This window comes from Oreochromis niloticus, linkage group LG22 (assembly GCF_001858045.2).
Source record: "Oreochromis niloticus isolate F11D_XX linkage group LG22, O_niloticus_UMD_NMBU, whole genome shotgun sequence".
NCBI classification, from domain to species: Eukaryota; Metazoa; Chordata; class Actinopteri; order Cichliformes; family Cichlidae; genus Oreochromis; species Oreochromis niloticus.
Window position 1 is genome coordinate 7,885,185 of NC_031985.2, and position 24,706 is coordinate 7,909,890.

Genomic DNA, 24,706 nt, shown 5'->3' on the forward strand with positions numbered 1-24,706 from the left:
TTGGATTTGTTGTTTACAAAAAGAAGAAAGGTGAGAGATTCAAATGGGCTGAGCTGTTGCTCTAATAAAACTGAACATGTCTGTAATTATGTTTCCTTTTTATTTCAGAAAAGAAATTGCACCTTGTAAGTAAAATATTTTACAATTTTACTTTGATCTATGGATTTAAAAAAGGTTGTGTTAATATTGCACAAGAGAGTCTTATTATATACGTATAAATCCAGACTAGCGCCATTTGGGAAGCTATACACACCTGCAGTTAAACACATTAAAAGCAAAGATGTCACAGACTTTGATCTTGGACCCAGGATTTTGATGGTTTGTTTGATTTTGGATTTTTTTTCCTTGTTTTCTATTTGGTGGGTTTGGTTGGAGTTTATGGAGTTTTGTTCCTTGTGACTTTTTAAACTTAGTTAACAAGTGTTGTTCCTTCTGTGTTGTTCATTATTACAACCTTATCTGTGTGCATTCGTATATTGTTAAGTCTCTCCTTTAGTTTAGTATCCGTGGTTATCTTTTCGTATTGTATGATTTTCTTTGTCATCTCTGTTCTTAGTTCATTTATGTTCATTTGTATTGAGGCTTTTAGTTCTTATACTCGGGTTTGTCTTGTTATCTTTCTGGTAATTCTGAACATTTGTGGTTAAATTTTTTTAGTTCTGGTTGTTTAGCTCTGATGGGGTGGATGTTTAGACACCTTAATGTTCAAAGGCCTCTCCTGCCTTTGTATTGGCTTCAGTTCAACACACTCCTTAAGAGAAGAAGATCATTGATCATTTTAATTTATTATTAACAAATTGTTTTTGAACGATCAGTGATTACAGCATGTGATCCCAGCTGCCTTAATACGTTTTTTGTTGTCTTAATAAACCAAATGTTGACTGTCTCACAAACTTTTTTTTAAAATTTAGTTTTGAGTCAGAAGCTTTAATCAACCAAAAACACTGTTCTAAATCACTTCATGCTGGCTTGGGTCCGGAGCACAACGTCCAGTTTCTGCCCAGATAATACATTGCACCAGAGTCTTAGCTCTTAAACAGAGCTCCCAGTCAATATGTCATAAAATATGGTTTGGGTACTATAAAGCACATTTAACACACCCATCTGATATGGATTCACTTACTTATTCACTTAGTTACTGTATTTAAGATGATGTCTGCTGTCTGTTTTTAGATCTGTTCTGTCATTTAAATATGAAATTGTAATATTTAATTATTTCATATTATTTAATTGTGCATCATGAGCTTACCTGCAGATGCAGTCTGACATAGAAGGAGCGGCACCATTAGCTTCTTCATGTGTTGATAATTGGAGTTGAACTGCAGAACTAACCACCCCTGCTAGCATGTAGTGATAGGGCCTTAGCTCATGAGGCCCAGCAGAATACCACCCACCCTGTGGACACAGTACTCAGAGGAAGCTCTGTAAAAGTCCAGTGCAGTTTGGATCTTGTTGAGTTTCAAAAGCAATGATGATGATTTGGCAAACATTGCTAGATTCAATTCACTCAAGAATGGATTTGTGTATGAAAATCGTCATCGCCATTTGAAAAGGCTGGAAGTCACAAATATAGATTATCATGTATGTGTTCTAGTGTATCATCATAATATAACTCAATTGGCACTTGGTTGTCAACACAGAACCTTTCGTGATCTTGTTTGTATAATTATGACTGATTCTTTATAAAGTTACATTCAGTGCCATCCTGCACACTGAATTAATAAGAGAGATTTCACCATGTTGAACTGCTGTGGTCTCTTAACAAAGGGTGCAAATATTTTCTAACCTCATGCATAATTTGATGTAAATGGCAATAATTCAACAGTGACCCCCAGGTTCTTGTATACTGGTAATTATTTTAACAGGATTAATCTAGATAAAAGTATAAACTTAAATATAGCGTTACATCTTTGGTACTTAGAAACAACTTCCTTCATGCTCCCCTAAAGGGAGGGAGCATGTAATCGGTTCTCTTTGTCTGTCTGGTCACACCAAATATGAAAATCAGTGAAAACTTTATTTCACGCACAATTTTTATGGATCGTGTTCAAACTTCAGAAAAATATACTAGGCCTTGTGGGACAAGAGTATTTAGGTTGGCTAAGCATTTGACCTTGACCTTCGTTGTTAGTGTCCAAGGTCAAAGTTGACCTTGAAAAAAACTTTGAAGACACCATGTCAAGTAATATATCATGAAAGGGCATGGAGAGAGCTCTATGACATCACAATGAAAGACAAACAAACACAATGCATGAATATATTTTAAAATCTCAGGTTTTTACAGCTTATAGAAACCAAAGATTTCAGGCAATTCCGCATGTTGTAATTAAGGTTATTATCGTTAACGAAAACTAACGAAATAACGAATAAAAAACATTTTCGTTAACGGAAATAAAAATAAAAACGAGACTTTGCAATAAAAGGAAAACTAACTAAAACTGAAATGACCGTTCACAAAACTAACTAAAATTAACTGAATTTATAGAGAAAATGTGTTTAGTTTTCGTTGATGTGTATGTGTCATACGTTAGTCTAGGGTGAGAATGAAGTGTATTTTCCAGGTTATGTTCTTGCTGTGCCTCATTATGCCAGCAGGTGGCAAGTACCTCAGTCGGGTCGTCTGTGTTGCTGCTCCGTCCACGCGTAGCATCATGTCAACAAAAGTCGGGAGAAAGCGTCAGAGTCCAATTTGGGATTACTTTGAATATGACTGTGTTTTGGATAAAGCAAGTGTCTTGTAGTGGAACGAGACAAATTATGAGGGACACAGATTGACACTCATCTGAAAGGTCTCATCACTAACTAACCAATAAATGTTTCACTTTGGGACAAAATGTTTATAACTTTAGTAAACAAGTAAATAAAATATATAAACATTACAGTTTTTTCTGAATTAAACCCTAAACCCTTAGACCCTAACTGTGATTCTTATAGCACAATTTCTAAAACTATTAATACTTATAGCAAAACCACTCACTGAGTTTGCAAAACTAAAAGCACAAACACTGCTTTGCACTCAGTTTGCCATTTTGTAACACACACTTTGCAAACCTGTAGCTACAATCCACTGCACAGCACTCTTTTTGCAGAACTATAAACACAACTCACTGCTTTACACTTAATTTCCAAATGATCAACGCACTCCTAGCAAAACTATACACATTTAAGGCCATTATTTACACTATTTTACCAACTGTCTGGCACACTGTCACATGTGAAAACTTTTTTTAGATAATTAGTTCACTTTGCAATCAGCCTAAGCACTATAATACAGGTAAGCTGTGTGGAGTACAATGGAGGGAGCAGGAAGAGTGAGAAGTAGAGGAGGCTGAGGAAGAGGACGTGGAGGTGAAGAAGTAGGATGAGGAGGATGGCAAGGACAAGGAGGAGCAAGAGGAGGACGAGGAGGGGGGAGAGGAGGACCAGGAGGGGGGAGAGGAAGGGTAAGAAGAGTAAGAAATAGAATTGCTGATGACATCAGAGCTACAATAGTGGACATGTAATCAACCATGGAATGACCCTGAGGGAAGCTGGCCAACGGGTTCAGCCTAACTCGAGCTGCTACACTGTAGCAAGCATCATAAGGACATTTTGAAATGAGAATCGGTTAGTACAGTCACTTTGCACTAAGATTTGTAGCACTGCCATATGCCAATGAGAAACACAACAATACCATAGATGTAAAAATACTGAAATTGTTACTTTACAAAATTGCTAGATGACCAGAAGCTATGGAGGACCACAAGAGCCACGCGCATCGAAATAAAAATTTCTGTGCTTTAATAATGAATTGTAGAATAAATTCTGCAATTGTAAATTCATTTTTGAATTCCAATTTAATAAACTGCATTTCAAAATCCTTTTTCCAATTACATTTCAAAATCCTTTTTGCAATTGCACTTTAATAAACTGCATTTTAAAATCCTTTTTTCAGTTGCAATTTAATAAACTGCAGTTCAAAATCCTTTTTCCACTTGCAATTTAATAAACTGCAGTTCAAAATCCTTTTTCCACTTGCAATTTAATAAACTGCAGTTCAAAATCCTTTTTCCACTTGCAATTTAATAAACTGCAGTTCAAAATCCTTTTTCCACTTGCAATTTAATAAACTGCAGTTCAAAATCCTTTTTCCACCTGCAATTTAATAAACTGCAGTTCAAAATCCTTTTTCCACCTGCAATTTAATAAACTGCAGTTCAAAATCCTTTTTCCACTTGCAATTTAATAAACTGCAGTTCAAAATCCATTTTCCACCTGCAATTTAATAAACTGCAGTTCAAAATCCTTTTTCCACTTGCAATTTAATAAACTGCAGTTCAAAATCCTTTTTCCACCTGCAATTTAATAAACTGCAGTTCAAAATCCATTTTCCACCTGCAATTTAATAAACTGCAGTTCAAAATCCTTTTTCCACCTGCAATTTAATAAACTGCAGTTCAAAATCCATTTCCCTTTCCTGTTCGCTCGGGGATTAGCTGCTGGATTAGCTTCTGGATTAGCTGCTGGATTAGCTCTTCGATTAACAACTTGCTGGAGGCTATTCAAATGAGCCACACCGTGGGATGTAAGGAGCTCTCTGATTGGTCAGAGAGCTGCCCGCTTTATTCACTGTTACGCGCACACTTTAGGCGCCACAGTGGAGAAGAAGAAAGGTAGTGTGTAAACAGATATGACGGAAGAAACCTGTAGAAACGATCGATGGAGAAGTACAATAGAGGATCTAATTTTATTAGCTGACTATGTAGAAGGCACTGTTTCTGTTGATTTTAACTATGCTTTGACCACACTACTCCAGCTAAGAGCAAATGCTGAAGTCTTGAGCCACCACTTTGAGGACAGTGTTTGGGCTAAGTTTGATGAGGTGGAGCATTTAATACGGGAAAATTGTTATACTCTTCCGCTATTTGACATAGAAAGAAAACAGTTACAGAGGCAACTCTCCCTCGGAATCCCGCACAAGGATATATCGAAACATTTGGGTGTGTCTTTAAAAACTGTTCAGCGCAGGATTGCCTGTTGGGGACTGAGGTAAGAAACTTCGAGTTAGCTAACGAAGTATAATGTTGAAAGCTACATTTTGCATTTATAAACTACGTTTTCTACTGATGGGAAGGGGATGGTTTATGGAGGACCACATAATGGTTTGGATACATTAGTATGTTGTTGATTTGGTTCATGTGGCACGTTTCACTTGTAAACAATATTACTGTTGGTGATTAAGTGTAACAAAGTGCAGTTTAACCATTTTATAGCTAAATGTTTGTCCCACAGTCTTAAGGAGCTACACTGTAAGGTGATACACACCTTACACAAGATGGGGTTTGCCTGACTTTGTATTTTATATACTTATGTCATATTTAGTTATGTCCCCTGAAACTATAGTCAGAATAATCTCTGTGCAGTCTATTTAGTATCTATTTGGTTTTATATTCTGTATTTAAAGCTGCAGTTCTGATAACATGTAATTTTCTGTGTACTTAGACGCAAGGACTTGGACAACAGTGTCAGTGATGAAGACTTGGATGTTATTGTCTCTGATATTCATCACCACCATCCCAACACTGGATATAAGATGATACTGGGTCACTTAAGATCAAGAAAAATCTTGGTTACAAGTATGATGAATTGGTATAGTTTTGTCAAACATCAACAGTAGTAACATTCTATATTTTAGCATGCAAATAGATTATGTTAATTGTTTAACTTTTAAAGTGAATTATAACTGTTTCTCTCTCTTCATAGGGAGAAGAGTGTTGGCATCATTAAGACGTGTGGATCCCCAGGGAATACAGATGCGCAGGTTCTCACTGCAAACCACACGGCGACGGCGTTACTTTGTTCCTGCTCCAAACAGCATGTGGCATATTGACGGCAACCATAAGCTTATAAGGTACAACATTTTCAAGACTTAAAAAAAATGTTAAAAGCAGTAAAATCCTAAAATCTACGTGTATATAGTAAGTGGGAGTTCATGTAATGTGGAATTTCTTCTCTGTTATTAGCTGTTTTGAAGAACTGAAAAAAAAAATTGAGCAGAAAATGAAGTGCAAGCTTTTCCATTAAGGACTCCTGCTTGTTTGTAAACTTCTTATCCTGTGTGAAACCTAAGTTGTTCAAATGCCACTGGTATTGCTATTACAAAACATGGGTCCCCATAATCAACAAGCAGATATGACATGTGTATTAATTTAAAATTAAGCATTTTTCTTTCATTGACTTAATCAGTTGGTGAAATCATTCAGAATCCTTTCTGCATCTGTATTGTTTTCTGCATCCTTAAGATGTATAGGGCATTTACAAGAGCTGACATTCTCAGCAACTTCTGTTTATTTTTTGCATTTCAATTACATTCTCTCTGTAAGGTTTGATCAAGTTACAGTATTTTTATTTTTGCAGATGGAGAGTTGTTGTGCATGGTGGCATTGATGGATTTTCCAGACTCATTGTTTACCTCACTGCTACAAACAACAACAGAGCCCAAACTGTCCTGGAGAGTTTCATGACTGCAGTACAGCATTATGGTATCCCCTCTAGAGTCCGTTCAGACAAAGGAGGGGAAAACATTCTGGTGGCACGCTTTATGGTGGCCCACTGTGGGCTCAACAGGAGGTCCCACATTGCTGGAAGAAGTGTCCACAATCAGAGGTGATTGACTATATGTTAGAATACTTGATGTAATATATTATAAAGCCACTGAAAAAAATGTTATGCAATGATTAATTATATATTTTTAATCTTGACACATTATAAAAAATCATACATTACACATGTTTTCAATTAACACAGAAACTTCATATATCCAAAGATTAACAAAATCTTTGAATTGAAGTGCCTTTTTTGGGTCTTGTTTTCAAATGCATGTATATGTTACCTTACATTAACCCTTTTATGCATGAATTATGAAAATGTCAATCAGTATTTCTTGCCTTAAGTACTTTATATTCATCTTTAGGCATTGAAAAAAAATTAAACTTCATGACTTTAAAGATGTAATTTTCATAGACTGTTTTACATGTCCACTTATGTTGACAACATACCTTTTGACTTTTGAATTGAATATGGAGTGACAGATTAGTGTCCAATGTAGTTGTTAATGTACAAGTATACCATCAACACTGACACAAATACAAGAAAACAGCCTTTGAATAGCTGTATTGACCACTTCGTGATAGGGATCTTGAAATGTGGAAGTTATAGCTTAATTAGAAATACTCCACAGTTTATATGTAAAGCCACAGTTTTAAAGTCTTTTATTATATTAAATAAGTAGTTTCAGGGATTTTTAAGTAACTGTTCTTATGGTTTTAGAATTGAGCGACTATGGAGAGATGTATTCCACAACGTCCTTGATCTCTTCAGCACTACTTTTCTTCGCCTTGAAGCTGAGGGATGGCTCAGTCCAGACAAGGAGACAGACCTATATGCATTGCACAGGTGTTACATGCCACACATCCAGTCACATCTGCAACAGTTTCTGAGAGCATGGAACAACCACTCACTGAGATCAGCGCGGAACCAATCTCCTGTTCAGCTGTGGTTGAGCAGAGAAAGAGATGGAAGCACAGCGCATTTGTGTCAGGTAATGGTTTTCAATGACTACAGTGCCTGTGATTTATTTTAAATGTGTAACCTTAAGACGGTACCATAAAATATATTTTACAATTAACATTAAATGATGCCGGATTTACAGGCAGCTCAAGACTGTGTAAACAACTGGAGAGGGCCACCTGAGTCAGGTCAAGTTTATGTCCCAGAGTTGGAGCTTCCCCGTGCCCTATCGGCAGCAGAACTGGCAACACTTCCGAATGCAAATGTACCACTGACAGAGACATTGCAAGTTTACATTGAGACTGTTTCCCTTCTCCGAGAAATGATGGACAGGTGATTCACCAGCACATGCATCAAAGCAAGGAGGTTTTTACTGCATTAAAGATATGGAAAACATCATAAATTTACTAATAAGTGTTTGAAAATGTTGGGTCATATTAACAATTCAGTCACACAGCATTTTTTTTTTCAGCAAATCCCTAAAAGTCTCTAACTTTTAAATATCTGCTAGTTTATGTATCAAAATCAAGTTCTCCTGTCTGTGTGCAAGACCCCATCTCGTTTAGGAAAATCTATTTTTCTCTGCCAGATGTCTTTGACGTATGCTGTATATATTTTATTTTTACAATGACATTAACTTTTTTTATTTCAAGCTTCTATTGCTAAGTGTTCTAAAACAAATTCTGAATTACATTTTCACATAAACTCACATGCTTTCTAAATCTACGTGTTGTCCTTCACAAGAACCTAAACTTAAATAATTTGTAGTTTAATATCTTCCTTTCTTTCTATTGTTGTATTATTGCTGGTATATGGCTCATATGATCAGTTTGTATGTAGCCAGTGAAATAAAATGATTTTGGCAGTAATGGTTCACAACAGGTTTTTCAAACTCGCAGCCCAGGGGTCATTTGCAGTCCATGTCACCCTATTGGCAGTCTGTATATTTACATGAAGTAATATAATTCAACATTAAAATAAGTTAGTTCCAAAGCAAGCAATGATTTCATATGAATATGCTCACAATATGAGCAGAGAGTACAAACATGTTTAGGGGTTGTCTATGTTACTTATGTGAGACGGTTCTTTGTAGATTAATCAGTATTTTCACCAGCAGTCCAAAACTAAAGTGTACACTTATATCTGCATTTTTATTAGTTAAATACTAATAACATGTTAGCAGAAGTGCACCCACATGGCTTACCAGAAAGAGTAACAATTTGTTTATCTGGTAGTTCAATTAAAGGCTTCATTTAATTAAGACTGACAGAACATAATCTGAGTTCACGTTTGCAGTTTTGTATTCTTATACATTAATTAAAATTTGAAAAGATTTTATTATACTCTTTAGATTTTAGTAAATATTTGCGGGTATTTTGTATTAGTTGAAGTTGTCCCTGAAGCAGTGACTAACGGGTCATTTAAGTTACAGACCCCTGATCTCTAAGAACCTCTGTAGGTCAGTTTGCCATCTTTAAATGCCATTTCCATTTTTCTGAGTAACCTACTCCTTTTAGTCTGAGCAGTCTTTAAAATTTGAGATTTTGACTGTCTTAAAATTCATAGAAGTCTGATTTAATTTGAACCAAGGCTGAAAATAAGCAGCAAATTTCAAGAATGACAAACAATGACAACTGTTTCAGATATCCACAAGTTTTTTTTTTTTTTTTAAAAGCTTTAATTGTAATACTTGGATAACTTCAGTTGTTGACCGTCATCATCCTCATGATGCAATTGTCTATAGAAGTCCTGCTCTGACTCCTGATGACTTATTGGAGTGGAAAAAAGACAGTCAAGACAGTTGTAATTATCCCAAAAATGTTTTATTTCCATGGATTTAAAATAGGTTTGAACAATAAATAACTATCCAAATAACACTGAAATGTATCAGAGAACACTGTGATGCTTTGTACAACCTTTTGAGAATTATGTCAAGATGCATAACAGGAATTTTCAAGTAGTTTTCATTACATCAGATGAATTTAGCACTTTTGAACAGCAATTGGATGTTTCCAATAAAGGAATACACCTTTAACAACAATGCTTTTTGGCTTTGAGAATACATTTTGAAAGAGTTAAATATTTTACATGATAAAGAACTAACATACAAAGACACGGTGCATTCAAGCACAAACAGCATGTGATGCTGTGACAGTTTAAAAACACCAAGTTATGTTCTGACTTTCATAAACTAAAACAGAAAAGGTCAGTTCAATACTAACTGGACAACCACTGTCCTGAAAACACATTCCTGACTACAAAGGGCTGGTTATGTAGGTCGTGCTTTTTTACTCCTAATTTCTGTTGATACCCGTCTATAAAACTTTAAACCTTCAACAACAAAAGAGTATTGAACTATTACTTTTAATCTTACAGTCATAGCTTTCATAATAGTGCTATATGAAACATAAAATAGTTATAAGCAATAACTCAAATCTGCACTGTGAAGTATTCAAAATGGACAATGTAAATGGTGTCCATCTATGCCACGCCAAATGTTGGTGCCCAAAGTATAGCATTGCACATTTGTGCTTTAAATGATTGATAATCTTTGTGCACTGGTAATTTCAAAACAATGTTACATGTATTTGCCTCAGGAAAAATCTTGCCAGAATCCTCTGGAAGAATCTCGATTGTGGGCTGCATAAGAAAGCCATTTGGGGGTATTGAAGAGGATCCAGAAACAAATTCCAGGACATTCTCCAAGGTCACAGGTGCACATTCTCCATCTAAAATAGAAGACCAGTTGAGTGTTAGTGTGGCGGTGCGTGGTTTGAGCAGCATCTGTAATCACCCTTCCCATAATAAAATGTGTTCTGGGTCCTGTCAGTCGTTTGTTGTTGGCGGCGAATTGTTCAGCTGCAAACTGGAAAGCTGCAGGTAGGTGTAGGGGTGTGTGTGTGTGTGTGTGTCAGCAGTGATTAGCAGCCAAATGATAGCAACCAAGAGTGAATAAAGAAAGATGCTGAAAAGCATGGAAACATGGTTGGGTCTGCCATGGTTCTGTTACAGTTAGGTATTTGAAAAAGGACTTTCAGACTACAACTAAACAATGTATTGGCTTTTCTCTTCTATTCCTAAAACTGACTATCAATGACAGCATCATAGTCATGATAATTTGCGGCCTACAATTGTGGGTGCACAAATTCATGTACAGTATCTTACAGACCATATTATACTAATTTATTGTACCTTCTACATCAATGAGCCAGTCTCTCCAGAAGCATATCGTCTGGCTTTCGATCTCTCTTTTATGTGTTCCTGGTGTTGAAAAGTTGACCTGAAATACTGCTGAGAGGTCAGCAGCTTTTAAAGGTTCCACATCCTCCACAAACAGATTTCTGAATAAATCAGGGTGTGCCCTAATATCCTGGAGGAGGCCTAGGGTGTTGAAGCCCTCTGTGAACCTGAACACATCAATTTTACATGAGAAAATTACACCAGTCCAATCTGTCCAAAAATGTATTTTTGGTTTTTCCTCGATCACTTTGCCATAATTCCCACATCAGAAGATGTATTTTCAGTTCAGTTCATTTTTATTTCAAAAATATACATTTCATAAAATCTTTCCATGCAGTTGTTTGAAAAGGAGTAGGCAGAAGTATATACTTATTTAGCCCTACCCACTCAGGTTTGCATCCTCATCATCTAAATTTGAACAACAAAACCGTATACAATTTTCACTACACTTAATGCAGTTATCAAATAAGTAAGAGACTTTCCAACCAACCTTTTCAACTTCTGAACAGGAACAACAAATACAGTGTGCCAAATTGTATTTAGTGTGACTGGCCTATCGGCCTATTAATTATCTGCACAGATTGTATAAATAATATATTTTCATTCCTGCTGTGGGAACAATGTCAAAGTGATTGAGAAAAACCGTAATACTTACTGTTGCAAAGCCACATTTAATCTGCCCTCAACGAAGAAGTCAACAGCGGACTGCACCAGGGCATCCCGCTGTCGCAGTGTTGTGATGTTTCTCCAGGCCCCAACAATGGCAAGACTGTCCTCTGCCTTCTCTATGGCCGCTTTTGCATCTTCAACAGTTGTTGCGTTCTTAATCTTTAACAGTAATCAAAAAATGCTTAGTAATTAAGAAAAGGGGTGCACACAAGTGCGCATTCGCTGTCCAAATAAAAGACGAGCACTAGATAAGTTGTTTGCGTACATATAAAAGGCACTGTTTTTGTCCAATAGAGTTGGATTTTCGCGGCATATTCTGCACCACATCTGTGCGTTTGTTTTTTGTTTGTTTGTTTGTTTGTTTTTTTAAAGCTAGCTCACCTCCTGCAACCACCTTTTTGGAGGTGGAGGAACACCAAAGTAATTGCTTAAAGGAGCTTGCTTCTTTGACATCTTTACAACTTATAAACAAATGTCTGTCCTCCTCCCGACAATATTATTTATGCAAATGCGGATTGCAACTTCTTATCTGGTGCGCATTTTTTATTTGGACAGCTAATGCGCACCACTTGTGTGCACCCCTTTTCAGAAGGGTTGTCTACCCCCGATTATAAAAATGCTTTGATTGTTTTGTTAGTTGCAAATGATACATTTTTTTTATAGATTTCCGAATTTTCAGAGAGGCAGTTATACTTTAAATTACAACCCCTACTACTGAACACATAATTTAGGACTCACCTCCAAAAGCTTTTCCTTAAAGGTGAAATCACCCACTTCTTCCAAGGTTGCAGGAAGGCTAGGTTTCCCACAGATTTGATTAAATAATCTGTCTGAAAAGAAATTAGGTGCCACGCCGCCATGGATTACACACACAGATATCATTCGCGCGATCTGTGTGTACAGTTTCCCCTCCAAGGCTGTAAACGGAATAACATTGATAAAATATCAAACTTTAAATGTGACATCACATACAGAAAATTCAATTTCTCTTGTCTGGTGAGATATTTAAAGTATTTATCCCTATTGAGATGCAAGTTGATTTTTTTTGGTAATCTGGTGATGACAGTTTATCCCCAAAAATATGTTTGAATTTATGCTTAGTAAAACAGGTGAACATAGAAATACAAATTGCTCATCAATTCCCAAAAGTGAAACAGAGCAAAATGTGTAACAGAATGAAAAGTTGAAATCAAATACATTTCAAAGATCATTTTAGCTTTCCTGTGAGGTGTCACTATCAAACATAACCAAAGCATAATTAATTGTCAAATTAAAATGCATTTACAAAAATAAATTAATTAATTTATTGGTGTACCATGAGTGTCGAGGGTCAATCTCTTGTCCTTCTCCGGTCCTTCAAATATGTTAGACTGATGAATGGCCTTCATCAGCAACCTCAAATACTCTCTTGTGGGACCACCACCATCTACTGCACCTTCAGATGTTTTTTCACTGTCAACAAAAACAACATCCAATCTTGCCGCAGGATTGAAACGTCGACGTCTGAAGGCCTGCAAGGTACTTTTCATTATGTTGTGGACATTGCCAGTGTAGTCTCTGCATATGTTGATCTGATTACTCGTGGGGCATGAAGTGTTATCAATCTTCGCCCAAAGTCCATTCAGAATGGTTTTAAGGTCAGCCCTGTGTAGAGATACAAAATGTGACATAATACAGACAGATTTGCTGGCACATGCACTGTTAGTAATTCTCTAATCTAGTGACATGAACTTAACACAAGACATCTGACACTACAGAGATTGTTTTTGTAATGACTCTAAACTGGCAAAGATTTTTTTTTTTTTTTTTTTTATAAAAGTTAGTATCACCACACATGTTAAGTACAGAAATGTGACTAACAACTAACAAATGCAAACATACCTCTTGGGAGAGAAAGATCGCCCATGAGCAGGAGGAGAATCAGTCAATGGGGAACAAGACATGTTGTTAAAGCTTGGAGCTACTTCATGATTGTTGTAATCAAGTGCAGGAACAAACTGCAAACAGTTAGAAACAGGAAAATGTCTGCATACTTTCATCCTTTTAATCAAGTAAGCATCCAGTACTCAGAGGGTTGTTGGTTCGATCCCTGGCTGCTCCAGTCTATATGCCAAATCTTCTTGGGCAAAATAATAACCCCAAATTGCTCTCTGATCATAGATAGATAAAGGTAATTTAGATATATAATTGTCAAAATACTGCTTGCGTTTATGGATGAATGACGCATCCTGTATAATTAGCTTTGAAAGGTATGGAACAATAGAAAAATCAGTATATAGTAATCAATCGACTTGCCATTGAAAAAAATACACCAAAAACATTCGTATTTTTTAAAGTGCTACAAAGGTTCATTAAAAGTTTAAAATCCATATGGAGATATTAACCTCTTGTTATTGTGAATAACATCACTGTAAATGTTGCCTAAGGAGTTTTGAAAGAAAAGCAGCGGGACTTCTTTAACTTTCTTGCAGACGTTTCACGTCTCCCACTTCAAAAACTCAAAATCTTACAGAGTATATTTGTCTTATTTCCTTTCAAAATAATATCATTACACTTAAAATGACACATTCAGCTACAGAGTAACATTTCAGTGAGCTATAAATACTTGTTTTTAAAACAGTGCGTGTTGAAACTTAAAAATTTTCATTTGTTCTATTGGCAGACTACTTTAACTAAAAAAGATATTTTTGCTTCAATTAATCGTGGAAATGGTGAAGAGTGACATCTTGAAAAGAGTGACCTTTGTCCTTTGGATTAGGGCTGGGTATCGTCACTGATTTCTAGAATCGATTTGATCGACGATTCAATTCAATTACATTTGAATCTGGGAAATTTTTGCCTCAAACAGTCAGAAATATTAAAATTCAGATCAGTACATTTACATATCTTTTTAAATATAAAAGGAAGCTGACACTTGCAAGACTATCAAAGTTGTAAGCATCACAGCAGATGCTTTTGTGTCAAAGTAACTGAGGATAAAACACAGAAAAACCATGAAGGTGATTTTCCTGGCCTGGATTTTATAAAAATATTCTGCAGTACATCAAAAATGAAATACCATCAATCAATATATGAACATTACCTGATGCTGCTGAAGTGAAGCAGATCAAAGTTACAGAGGTCTTATTAGAGACACAGCTAAGCGTTTTTCAATTTTGCATAATTTTAAAAAGTTTCAATTTGTTCAGTAGCCTACTGAACAGCAGAAATTAGGTTTTATTGTGTGATGGCTCTGTGATGTCGTGCATGGAGAAGACTTCGAAGTTTCTCTGTTAAACATACTACATAGCGGATGACAGAATCTGCCCAGTTGGAGAGGAAACTTCTTTTCTGTGAATCTTTGAGGATTGGATGAAGGCCCTGTCGTAGTAAAAACTTCATATTGTATCTTCTATTTTTCTGCCTTTGCTCCTTGAAGTCAAAAGTAAACATACTGTGTAGTGTAACCGCAAATGTTAAACGATACCCAATCTCAGCTCTCACCTCTGGAGACTCAGGTTGAATCCAGTGGACATACAGTGTTTGTGACCTTATGATGTTATTATCCAGAAAGGTGCCAGACATGTTGCTGTTGAGTCTAGTTACTGAGAGAGCATCTTGAATATGAAAATATTCTGTGGCATCTTCATCTTCTCCGACAAAGTCAAACAATATCTGCACAAAAATTTAAAAAATTAGAACAGCTTTCCTAATCCTAAACATATTCAAATTAGTTGGAGTGTCTGATGAAGTGAAGAAATTACTAACCTGAATGGATTCAGTTAGGACAAATCGCCTTGTTCTGGTAATGCCGCTAGGGTATTTAAATCTGAGTGGTATGCCATGAGCTTGCTCTGGAACACCAATCAGTCTCAACTGCCTCTCAGATATGGCCTTAAAGTAGAACGCAAAAAACTCTGAGAATGTCAGTGAGGTAATATGGGATGGAACAGCTCGTAGTGATGGAGCTTCTCATGCCCTTGGTTTATTCGTCATCTCTAAAACGTTATTTGTAAACAGTTACCTTTATCCGTCTCTCTTCCATTTCAGCCGACTTTTTCTGTAAGTCAGACTGTGATAAAAATGAAAAACAAGAGAAGTCAAACTTTTCAGATCTTCAGATGCAGAACAAACATATTGGCTCAAATCATGATCATAAATATGTTTCCTTGTAAATCAAATGCGTAGTTGTGAACTGAGTTTTGCAACCTTGGAAACCAAAGAAGGTCAGTAAAGCACCCCACCATCAGCCAAACCCATCTGTTCTCTGATTGGATTGTAAAGTCTGTAATTTACATGTACAATCATTTATGACCACAATTTCAGTCCATACCAAACAAAGCTGGATATGTGTTGCTGAAAAAATATGTCTCCCTGTTGTAGAATAAAGAGTAAAATTCAGACTTTGAGGTGTACCTTCTCTTGATCTGCAAGCAAGCAGTCTTGGTACTCTTGATCCTGCTGGGAACGCATGGCTCTCCATTCTTCCAAGGACTCCTGATGAGAAAGAAGACAAAGAAAAAGAAAATTTCTGTGTATGTTAAACATCAGTGTTACGTCCCCACATGAAAGCTCGGCGAAGAGGGTGGGGGACAGTAACAGTTGGATCCGGGTTGAAATGAAAAGAACGCCAGGCAGAGGTATTTAACACAAAATATATCTCTATTATAATCAATTAACTCGATATTCATATAAACAGTAAAAAGACAGCACCGCTGCCTTAATGATAACTCAGATCAACACAAGGAGAATGGTGACCACTTCAACAAAGAAAACAACTATAAGGCTTCAACAGAAAAAGACAGCAACGCTGCTATTAACGATAACCAGGCAGGCCAAACAAAGTAATGGAGGCCGCCGTCACCTAAGCAAAACCACTACTCGGTTAAGAGCTACTCACAAAGAGCCACGCACGGTGGGGCTGGTCTCACACACACACACAGCAGGCCTTTCCACACCTAGGCTGGAAACACACACTGACCAGCACAGAGGAAAACCACCAGAAACCTCTCCCACTGCACCTACCACTCCACACCTTTGGCAGGACAATCACACACATAACTCGCACCGCGGAGACACCAGAGAAAGTCACTCTCCTGCTCACAGCTCATCCCCAGCTTAAATAGCCTAGGAGAGGTGATTGCTAACTGGGCCCAGGTGGTAAATGATGCCAATGAGCAGCAGCTGTGTCCTGGGGAGAGAGAAGAAGCGAGAGAGACAGGGGTGGAGCAAGACAGGAGGAGGTGGAGAAAAACACCACGCCCACACAAAGGGAGAATCAGGAGGCCCAGCTAGGGCCGTAACAATCAGTGTTATGTCTTTTAGTTTTCAACACGATCAAGTATACTATGATGAGATTTTACTTATCAGCAATCTCTTTTACACATACACACACACACAAATAGGTAAGTAAAATGAAATATAACATATAATAAAATATGTGTTTACCGGAACTTGGTCATCTGTTAAGTCAATGATTCCTGTATCAGAGGATGAGTTATCTCTGTCTGGACTAGTCGGAAAAGGAAATTCTGGGCTCACTGGATGGCAAATTTCAGGTAATGCTGTGTCGATCTCATTTGGAGACCTTTAGAAAAGAGATACATAGAATTTAGATTTTACAAAATGTTTCAAATATTAATAAAAAAGAAAAACATACTTTACATTACAGAGGACCACATTAAAACAGGACAGTCAGTCTACAAAAATATGTACAATGCAGATAAGGCATAGTGCATACTTGCAGTGTTTGACATGATCCTTCAGTTCACTGAAAAAGAATTCTTCTGAACACGTCAGACATTTTTCCTTGGGACCATAACCGCCAGTCTGATGTTCTACCTATTGTTAAAAGTTTTTGTGAGTTATTGCTTGTCTTTGTTATACACACAGAACACAAAGAACGATATCTGTATAACAGCATCTCCACACAATAACTTAGTTTAAGTTATGACTTACAGGAGTTGTGTCGATATTCTTTTGCATCGGACGGATGTAGATGAGGGAGTGTTTGATATGTATCCTGACAGACTTTATGGTATACCCTGTCCTTGGGCAAGGTATCACAGAGAGCTTTTTGCTCCTTGTTAACCCAGAAACTTTTAAAAGCTCAAACCCTCCACAGCCATTTAGTTTTGGGTAGGCAACCAGAATGTGACTTCGAAATTCCTCTGCACTGCCTTCATCACCTGTAAAACAGTTTTGAGGGAATTACAATTATTTTTGAGGCGATATAACAGTGGCTACTCACCCAACAACTATTATATAACCCTTACCAAAAAAAGTAATTCTCTGCTCCCCTAGGCCAGCAGCACTAAGAAATTCTTTTTCTTCTCTAGTCGGTGCTATAGTCTGATCAATCTTGGACAAACAGAAATAGGCTCTTGTGTATGTAGATCGACGTCGTGCAGCAATGGAAGGGTTGCCAGGGACCCTGTTACCATATGAGGCAAATATTCTGCACACTTCAGCTGGAAAAAAGAACAAAAAGATATGTTAATGTATTTCAAATGTACTGTGCAAAGTTCTTTGGTAATTTCAATTATTATTTAAATTCCTATGAAAGTTTCAGAGTTACTGAATATTGCTTTTGTTTGCTGTGATCAAAAACAAATGATTGATATGACAAAGTACAGACAAAATGGTATGATGTACTTTAATTGTTTAAATTAAATCTTGAGACTGGCAAGTTTAATCCATCCATCCATCCATTCGCTTCCGCTTCTCCTTTTCAGGGTCGCGGGGGGCGCTGGAGCCTATCCCAGCTGTCATGGGGCGAGAGGCGGGGTACACCCTGGACAGGTCGCCAGTCTGTCGCAGGGCCAACACACAAGGACAGACAACCATTCACACTCACATTCGCTCGCACATTCACACCTAGTGGCAATTTGGTTTATCCAATTAACCTATCCCCACAAGTTGCATGTCTTTGGACGGTGGCAAGTTTAATAATTGGTTAAAAACAGTAGGCCCCAATAATACTAGTCTAGGTAGCTTAAGAAACTGATGAAGAATAAAAAACTAAGGGCTAGGGAAAACAATTTGACACAAAGCTAAACATAAACTGGGAAACAAGGAAAATAAATGTGACAACCTTAAACATAAAAACCTGGCATGGATGCGTGGAAACATGGAGACGTGGTGTGAACATAACAGACAACCTGACAATGAATGACAGCAGACCTAAAAACACATGAGGGTGACGAGGGAAAACAAAACACAAAGGGTACATAGCTGGGACAAAACAACATAATAAGAAGACAGGAGGAAGCACACTAAACATGGGATGCTAGACTGTCACAATGAAAAATGAAGCACAGGCATTAGGGAAATTGAAATGGGAGATGGAGCATGGACATAACTAAGAAACAAGCACAGAGACCCTGACGGTTAGGGAGAACAACCATGACTGATACAAGAAGCATGTAATCAAAATGAGGCTAGAAAGAGAAGGACAGAGGAGGAGCAGATACCTGACAGAGAAGAAACTAGAGCAACAACAAGGCAGAGAAAGACATCAATGAAACACACAAAGGGTGACAGAGACTTAAAACAAGGGACATGGCACTATAGACAACGTAGTGGGGAAACACAGACATGGGAGGAACCTAAAGAGACAAAACTAAATACTAAAACAGAGAACACCAACAGTACTAAATGTAGCTTTAACCATAAACGCTAGGACATAATTTTACAAAAGGCATAAAATTCAACTGTGACACTCTTGTGTTCAAAAACATGTCATAATCCCCTAACCCCCTAACCCTAACCCCCTCACTTTTAATAAAATGACAAGAGCTATAATATATGCAGAAATAGCATGTACATTGTCCTTTTTTACAGTTTATTTTGAAGTTGTGCCGTGACTAGTTCTGACCTGGTATATTTGCTGGATCGATAGCTAGCTAGCGCTTCTAGTATAGATTTTAATGAGCCAGCACAAGCCTAAGTTTACAAACTTCAGTGAAGTTTTAACAATGGATTAGCATTTTACCATTAGCCTAAATAAACATGACTGTATGGAACATTTGTTACCGTCAACAGGGTGTCTTGACGGCACGGATGATGATGAGAGTTCTTCTGTCGACGAAACAGTCTCTGCCCTCCGCTCCATCTCACTGGCAATGTCCCTCAATATGCGTGATATGCTGGACATTTTCAGGTTACAGACGGACCAGGCAAAACGCCCTGGCACAAGCACAAGCACCGTTAATTTTCTAAAGCATTGTGCAATGTGGCGCCTAAAGTGTGCGCGTAACAGTGAATAAAGCGGGCAGCTCTCTGACCAATCAGAGAGCTCCTTACATCCCACGGTGTGGCTCATTTGAATAGCCTCCAGCAAGTTGTTAATCGAAGAGCTAATCCAGCAGCTAATCCAGAAGCTAATCCAGCAGCTAATCCCCGAGCGAACAGGAAAGGGAAATGGATTTTGAACTGCAGTTTATTAAATTGCAGGTGGAAAAAGGATTTTGAACTGCAGTTTATTAAATTGCAGGTGGAAAATGGATTTTGAACTGCAGTTTATTAAATTGCAGGTGGAAAAAGGATTTTGAACTGCAGTTTATTAAATTGCAAGTGGAAAAAGGATTTTGAACTGCAGTTTATTAAATTGCAGGTGGAAAATGGATTTTGAACTGCAGTTTATTAAATTGCAAGTGGAAAAAGGATTTTGAACTGCAGTTTATTAAATTGCAGGTGGAAAAAGGATTTTGAACTGCAGTTTATTAAATTGCAGGTGGAAAAAGGATTTTGAACTGCAGTTTATTAAATTGCAAGTGGAAAAAGGATTTTGAACTGCAGTTTATTAAATTGCAAGTGGAAAAAGGATTTTGAACTGCAGTTTATTAAATTGCAAGTGGAAAAAGGATTTTGAACTGCAGTTTATTAAATTGCAAGTGGAAAAAGGATTTTGAACTGCAGTTTATTAAATTGCAACTGAAAAAAGGATTTTAAAATGCAGTTTATTAAAGTGCAATTGCAAAAAGGATTTTGAAATGTAATTGGAAAAAGGATTTTGAAATGCAGTTTATTAAATTGGAATTCAAAAATGAATTTACAATTGCAGAATTTATTCTACAATTCATTATTAAAGCACAGAAATTTTTATTTCGATGCGCGTGGCTCTTGTGGTCCTCCATAAGAAGCTGGGGTAGAGGAAGCATGTTCACTGCAGACAAAGAAACCCATATAGTCAATATGGCGATTGCAAATAATCCTATACTTGGAAATAAACACTTGTGTTTGTTTTGATGTGTGTGAATAAACACCAGTACTTGCAGTTTGGATCCCTCTATGCTTACGGATCTATGACAAAAGTATGAGCTCAAACTGACATGGCCTACCTTGTGCACAGAGAAAGCTAAAGCCAGATGTGTTTTTTATTCATACCATCAGTGTGTAGTTGGTGCATTGTGTGCTTATTAATGTGATGGCTTGTGTTAACTGTTGGATACAAAAATAAAAGGTGTACAAAGGTGTGGAGAGTTAAGCAAGGGTTATTTGCTTTTACAAGAAAACTACAATGTTTTGCTGATTGGGTGAAGAGTTTTCTTATTTGTGTGTAGAGTTTTGCAAAAATAGCCAATAGTTACAAAAAATGTGCTCAAGCCATCAGAAAAAACTGTAATCAGAAATAAGATTAATTCAGTATGATTCAGTTCAAATATGATTATTAAGGTTTTAGTAAAAGTGACATAAGACTCTACAGCAGGTGTGTGATAAATTATGAAGTATGTACAATGATATGTGTACTTTTGAATACTTACAAATGTGTGTACCCAAACCTGAACAAATAATGATAATTAACACACACATTTATAAGTTTAGCTTCACAAATCTGATCCCTGACACTTTAGAAAAAAAAAACCCTGTGCATAAAAATGTCTATGAATATTGATGTTTTTGCAGACCATGCCAGTGCACAGATCACCTGATTATATCACCTGATTTATTTGAGCTTGGAAGGGACGACAAATATAAGCTGCATTGAAGTGCTAATGGATATTGGATTTCCCCCGAATCCCTGTTTTTTGTTTTTACAAAAAAAAAAAAAATGGCCCTGAGAGCTCATCACCTCTCAACTAGATCACATTAAGCTTTTAAATTTAATATTTGATAAACAACAGGTCGTTAGTCTGCTCTCGTAGGAGAATGTTGACATGAACATTAAACTGCCAGATACTTCCGAGGATGAGTGACAGTGATGTCTGTTCTCTCATCTAAACACTGACTGGTTTACCAGCACAAGAATGTCCACCCTGTAACAGCAGCTTTTTTTAAACATATATTAACTTCCATATACTACTGTGTAGTGTATCTAATTGGTAAATGTACCTGCTCTAGTTGAAGGGGTGACGACTTATTGTATTTATTTAGAAAATGAAACATTCATTCCATTTGTCTTGATGCATGCTTAAAAATCCAGGTCAGAAGATTAATACAAACATCCTGCACAGTGTTGGGCTGTAAGCACAACCCCCACCTGTGGACGTCGGGCCCTCATGCCACCCTCATGGAGTCTGTTTCTGACCGTTTGAGCAGACACATGCACATTTGTGGCCTGCTGGAGGTCATTTTGCAGGGCTCTGACAGTGCTCCTCCTGTTCCTCCTTGCGCAAAGGCAGAGGTAGCGGTCCTGCTTCTGGGTTGTTGCCCTCCTACGACTGCCTACACGTCTCCTGATGTACTGGCCTGCCTCCTGATAGCGCCTCCATGCTGTGGACACTACACTGACAGACACAGCAAACCTTCTCGCCACAGCTCACATTGATGTGACATCCTGGATGAGCTGCACTACCTGAGCCACTTGTGTGGGTTGTAGACTCCGTCTCATGCTACCAGTAGAGTGAAATCACCACCAGCACTCAAAAGTGACCAAACCATCAGGCAGAAAGCATCGGTACTGAGAAGTGGTCTGTGGTCACCACCTGCAGAACCACTCCGTTATTGAGGAAGTCTTGATACTTGCCTATAATTTCCACCTTTTTTCTATTCCATTTGCACAACAGCATGTGAGATTGATTGTCAATCAGTGTTGCTTCCTAAGTGGGCAGTTTGATTTCACAGAAGTGTGACTGACTTGGAGTTACATAGTGTTGTTTAAATGTCCCCTTTATTTTTTGAGCAGTGTATACATTTCCACTAAATTAGATTTTTTTTTTTTTTGTGGTATTGACAAACCTCTATGACAACAGCTCAGCAGATCAGATGGATCCTGAATCTCACTCAAATTCACTTTACATTAAATATGATCTTTGGCCTCATTTCATGTCTTCTATCTGAATGCAATTTCTGATATTATTTGTTTGTATTCGCATTCAAGTTAACCTATTTGTGACACAGGTTTTAATAAAGAAAATTATCGGTGGAATAATGTTCAGATTGTGCCTAATAGTTGTCATGACCAATGGGGCTTTACATAAATTTTGTCAAATTTGGGCATAATAGACATTTTTGGTTATTACATCCACATATTTAATATGTTTGCTGAGCTAAAGTATAGAAGATGAAATATCCCAATATTTTATTTATAAAGCAGTTTTTCTCAACTCTTGCAAATTTTTTCACAAAATGAAAAAGAATTAGAACTAAAACACATTACACATTACACATTACTCCTACACCATCGAGAGCGTCCTGACGGGAAACATCTGCACCTGGTTTGGGAACAGCACCAAGCAGGACAGACGAGATCTGCAAAGAGTGGTGCGCTCGGCCGAACGCATCATTCAATCAGAGCTCCCTGACCTGCTGTCCATCTACACCAAGCGGTGCAAGTCCAAAGCTAGGAAGATTATGATGGACCTCTCCCATCCCAACAATGGACTCTTCTCACTGTTGAGGTCTGGGAAGCGCTTCCGCTCCCTTAAGGCCAAAACAGAGAGAATGAGGAGGAGCTTCTTCCCCCAGGCTATTCGGGCCCTGAACCAGGTGTAGGACTGGACTCTCCCACACACATCACATCACTATAAGACTGGACTCTCACACACATCACATTAACACACGCACCACTACACATTTCCTATAATTTATAATCTTTATAATCTCTTTCTGCTATTTGCACATTTTTACTGTAAATTTCTAAGTTAATTTGTAAATTTTGTAGTAACCTGTAAATTGTAAATACTGTAAAACTTTTTTCTGTCATTTAATGGTCGGGCATTGTACAGCTACAAGCATTTCACCCCTATGTCATACTGTCTATGGTTGTGTGTGTGTGACAAATAAAATTTGAATTTGAATTTGAATACAAAAGATGTAAGACTACACATGAAACACTCATAAGGTAGCTACTCTGATATGAACTGTTCGACAATTTAGCAGCTCTAATGGCAAAGGATCACATACACTTATTATTCATTTTATTGCTAAGTTAGGTTACTGTGTTGTGTTGTGTTGTGTTGTGTTGTGTTGTACATAGTGCCAATGTGGGACAGTTTTCCAATTTCATTGTACTATCGTACTATGTATGAGTGTACAATGACAATGAAGAGTTATCATATCTTATCTGTCTCCTGTTTACAACCCCAAAAACCTGAAATAACCACGAAAGCTGCATTCACAGAATACTTTAATACAAGAGGTTTGGATTAACATGTTTAAATCTCTTAGTGCTATGTACTCTCTGTCACAGTCTATGGAAGTTGAATAATGGACCCAAATGTAGACACGTGGAAATGAAACTTAACTGAGGATAAGCTGTCTATTCAAAAACTGGTGAGCAACACAAATCAAAAGGCAAGAGGGAACTGAGGCTAAACTAACTGGACTACACTGGAAGAACTAAACTGGACTACAATGGGAGAACTAAATAAACTGGACTACAATGGGAGAACTAAATAAACTGGGCTACAATGGGAGAACTAAATAAACTGGACTACACTGGGAGAACTAAACTAAGTTAAACCAGTTAAACACAATTACCTGAACATGACACATGAAGAACAGACAACCTGACAATGAACAAAGGAAAACTCACACACTTAAAACACAGAGGGGTGATGAGGGAAGTGGAAACACATGGGAACAAAGCTGGGACGAACAGACATAACGAACCAGGGGAAACAAAACTAAACACAATGAACACAAAACGAGAGACTGTCAAAATAAAACACTAAGACGCAAACTAAAACACACAGCAAGACACAGGCAGGAACATTAGAAGAGGATTGACTGGGAGACAGAGGAAGGAAACACAAAGAGCGAAGGGAGACGAGTCATGGAGGGAAAGAGAGAGAGCTGGAGAGAGAAGGAGAGACACAAAACGGGCTGT

At 37.4% G+C, this 24,706-nt stretch overlaps 2 protein-coding genes across 5 annotated transcripts; one reads left to right on the forward strand and one right to left on the reverse strand.

Moving 5' to 3' along the window:
* The first annotated feature begins 4,508 nt into the window (after positions 1–4,508).
* LOC109194545 (uncharacterized) lies at positions 4,509–8,105 on the forward strand. 3 transcript variants are annotated; one of them, XM_019350680.2, is made up of 6 exons: positions 4,509–5,028; positions 5,482–5,615; positions 5,743–5,890; positions 6,535–6,645; positions 7,309–7,579; positions 7,691–7,951. In XM_019350680.2, the coding sequence occupies exons 1-6, from the start codon at positions 4,670–4,672 to the stop codon at positions 7,883–7,885; spliced, it is 1,218 nt and encodes a 405-aa protein (XP_019206225.1). In that variant the 5' UTR covers positions 4,509–4,669; the 3' UTR covers positions 7,886–7,951. The 3 variants fall into 3 exon arrangements, with proteins under 3 accessions (XP_019206225.1, XP_019206224.1, XP_019206223.1); XM_019350679.2 differs by having other exon boundaries at positions 4,510–5,028; positions 6,397–6,645; positions 7,360–7,579; positions 7,691–8,105; XM_019350678.2 differs by having other exon boundaries at positions 4,511–5,028; positions 6,397–6,645.
* A 1,881-nt stretch (positions 8,106–9,986) lies between these two features.
* On the reverse strand, positions 9,987–19,788 carry LOC102079890 (uncharacterized). 2 transcript variants are annotated; one of them, XM_025902427.1, is made up of 15 exons: positions 19,471–19,782; positions 17,712–17,906; positions 17,395–17,624; positions 17,177–17,277; positions 16,885–17,023; positions 15,853–15,933; positions 15,461–15,508; positions 15,205–15,330; positions 14,941–15,111; positions 13,339–13,454; positions 12,773–13,101; positions 12,196–12,374; positions 11,444–11,616; positions 10,741–10,955; positions 9,987–10,277 (listed from the first exon to the last, which is right to left on the reverse strand). In XM_025902427.1, the coding sequence occupies exons 1-15, from the start codon at positions 19,757–19,759 to the stop codon at positions 10,030–10,032; spliced, it is 2,640 nt and encodes an 879-aa protein (XP_025758212.1). In that variant the 5' UTR covers positions 19,760–19,782; the 3' UTR covers positions 9,987–10,029. The 2 variants fall into 2 exon arrangements, with proteins under 2 accessions (XP_025758212.1, XP_025758213.1); XM_025902428.1 differs by lacking the exon at positions 10,741–10,955 and having other exon boundaries at positions 9,990–10,277; positions 19,471–19,788.
* Positions 19,789–24,706: the final 4,918 nt, after the last annotated feature.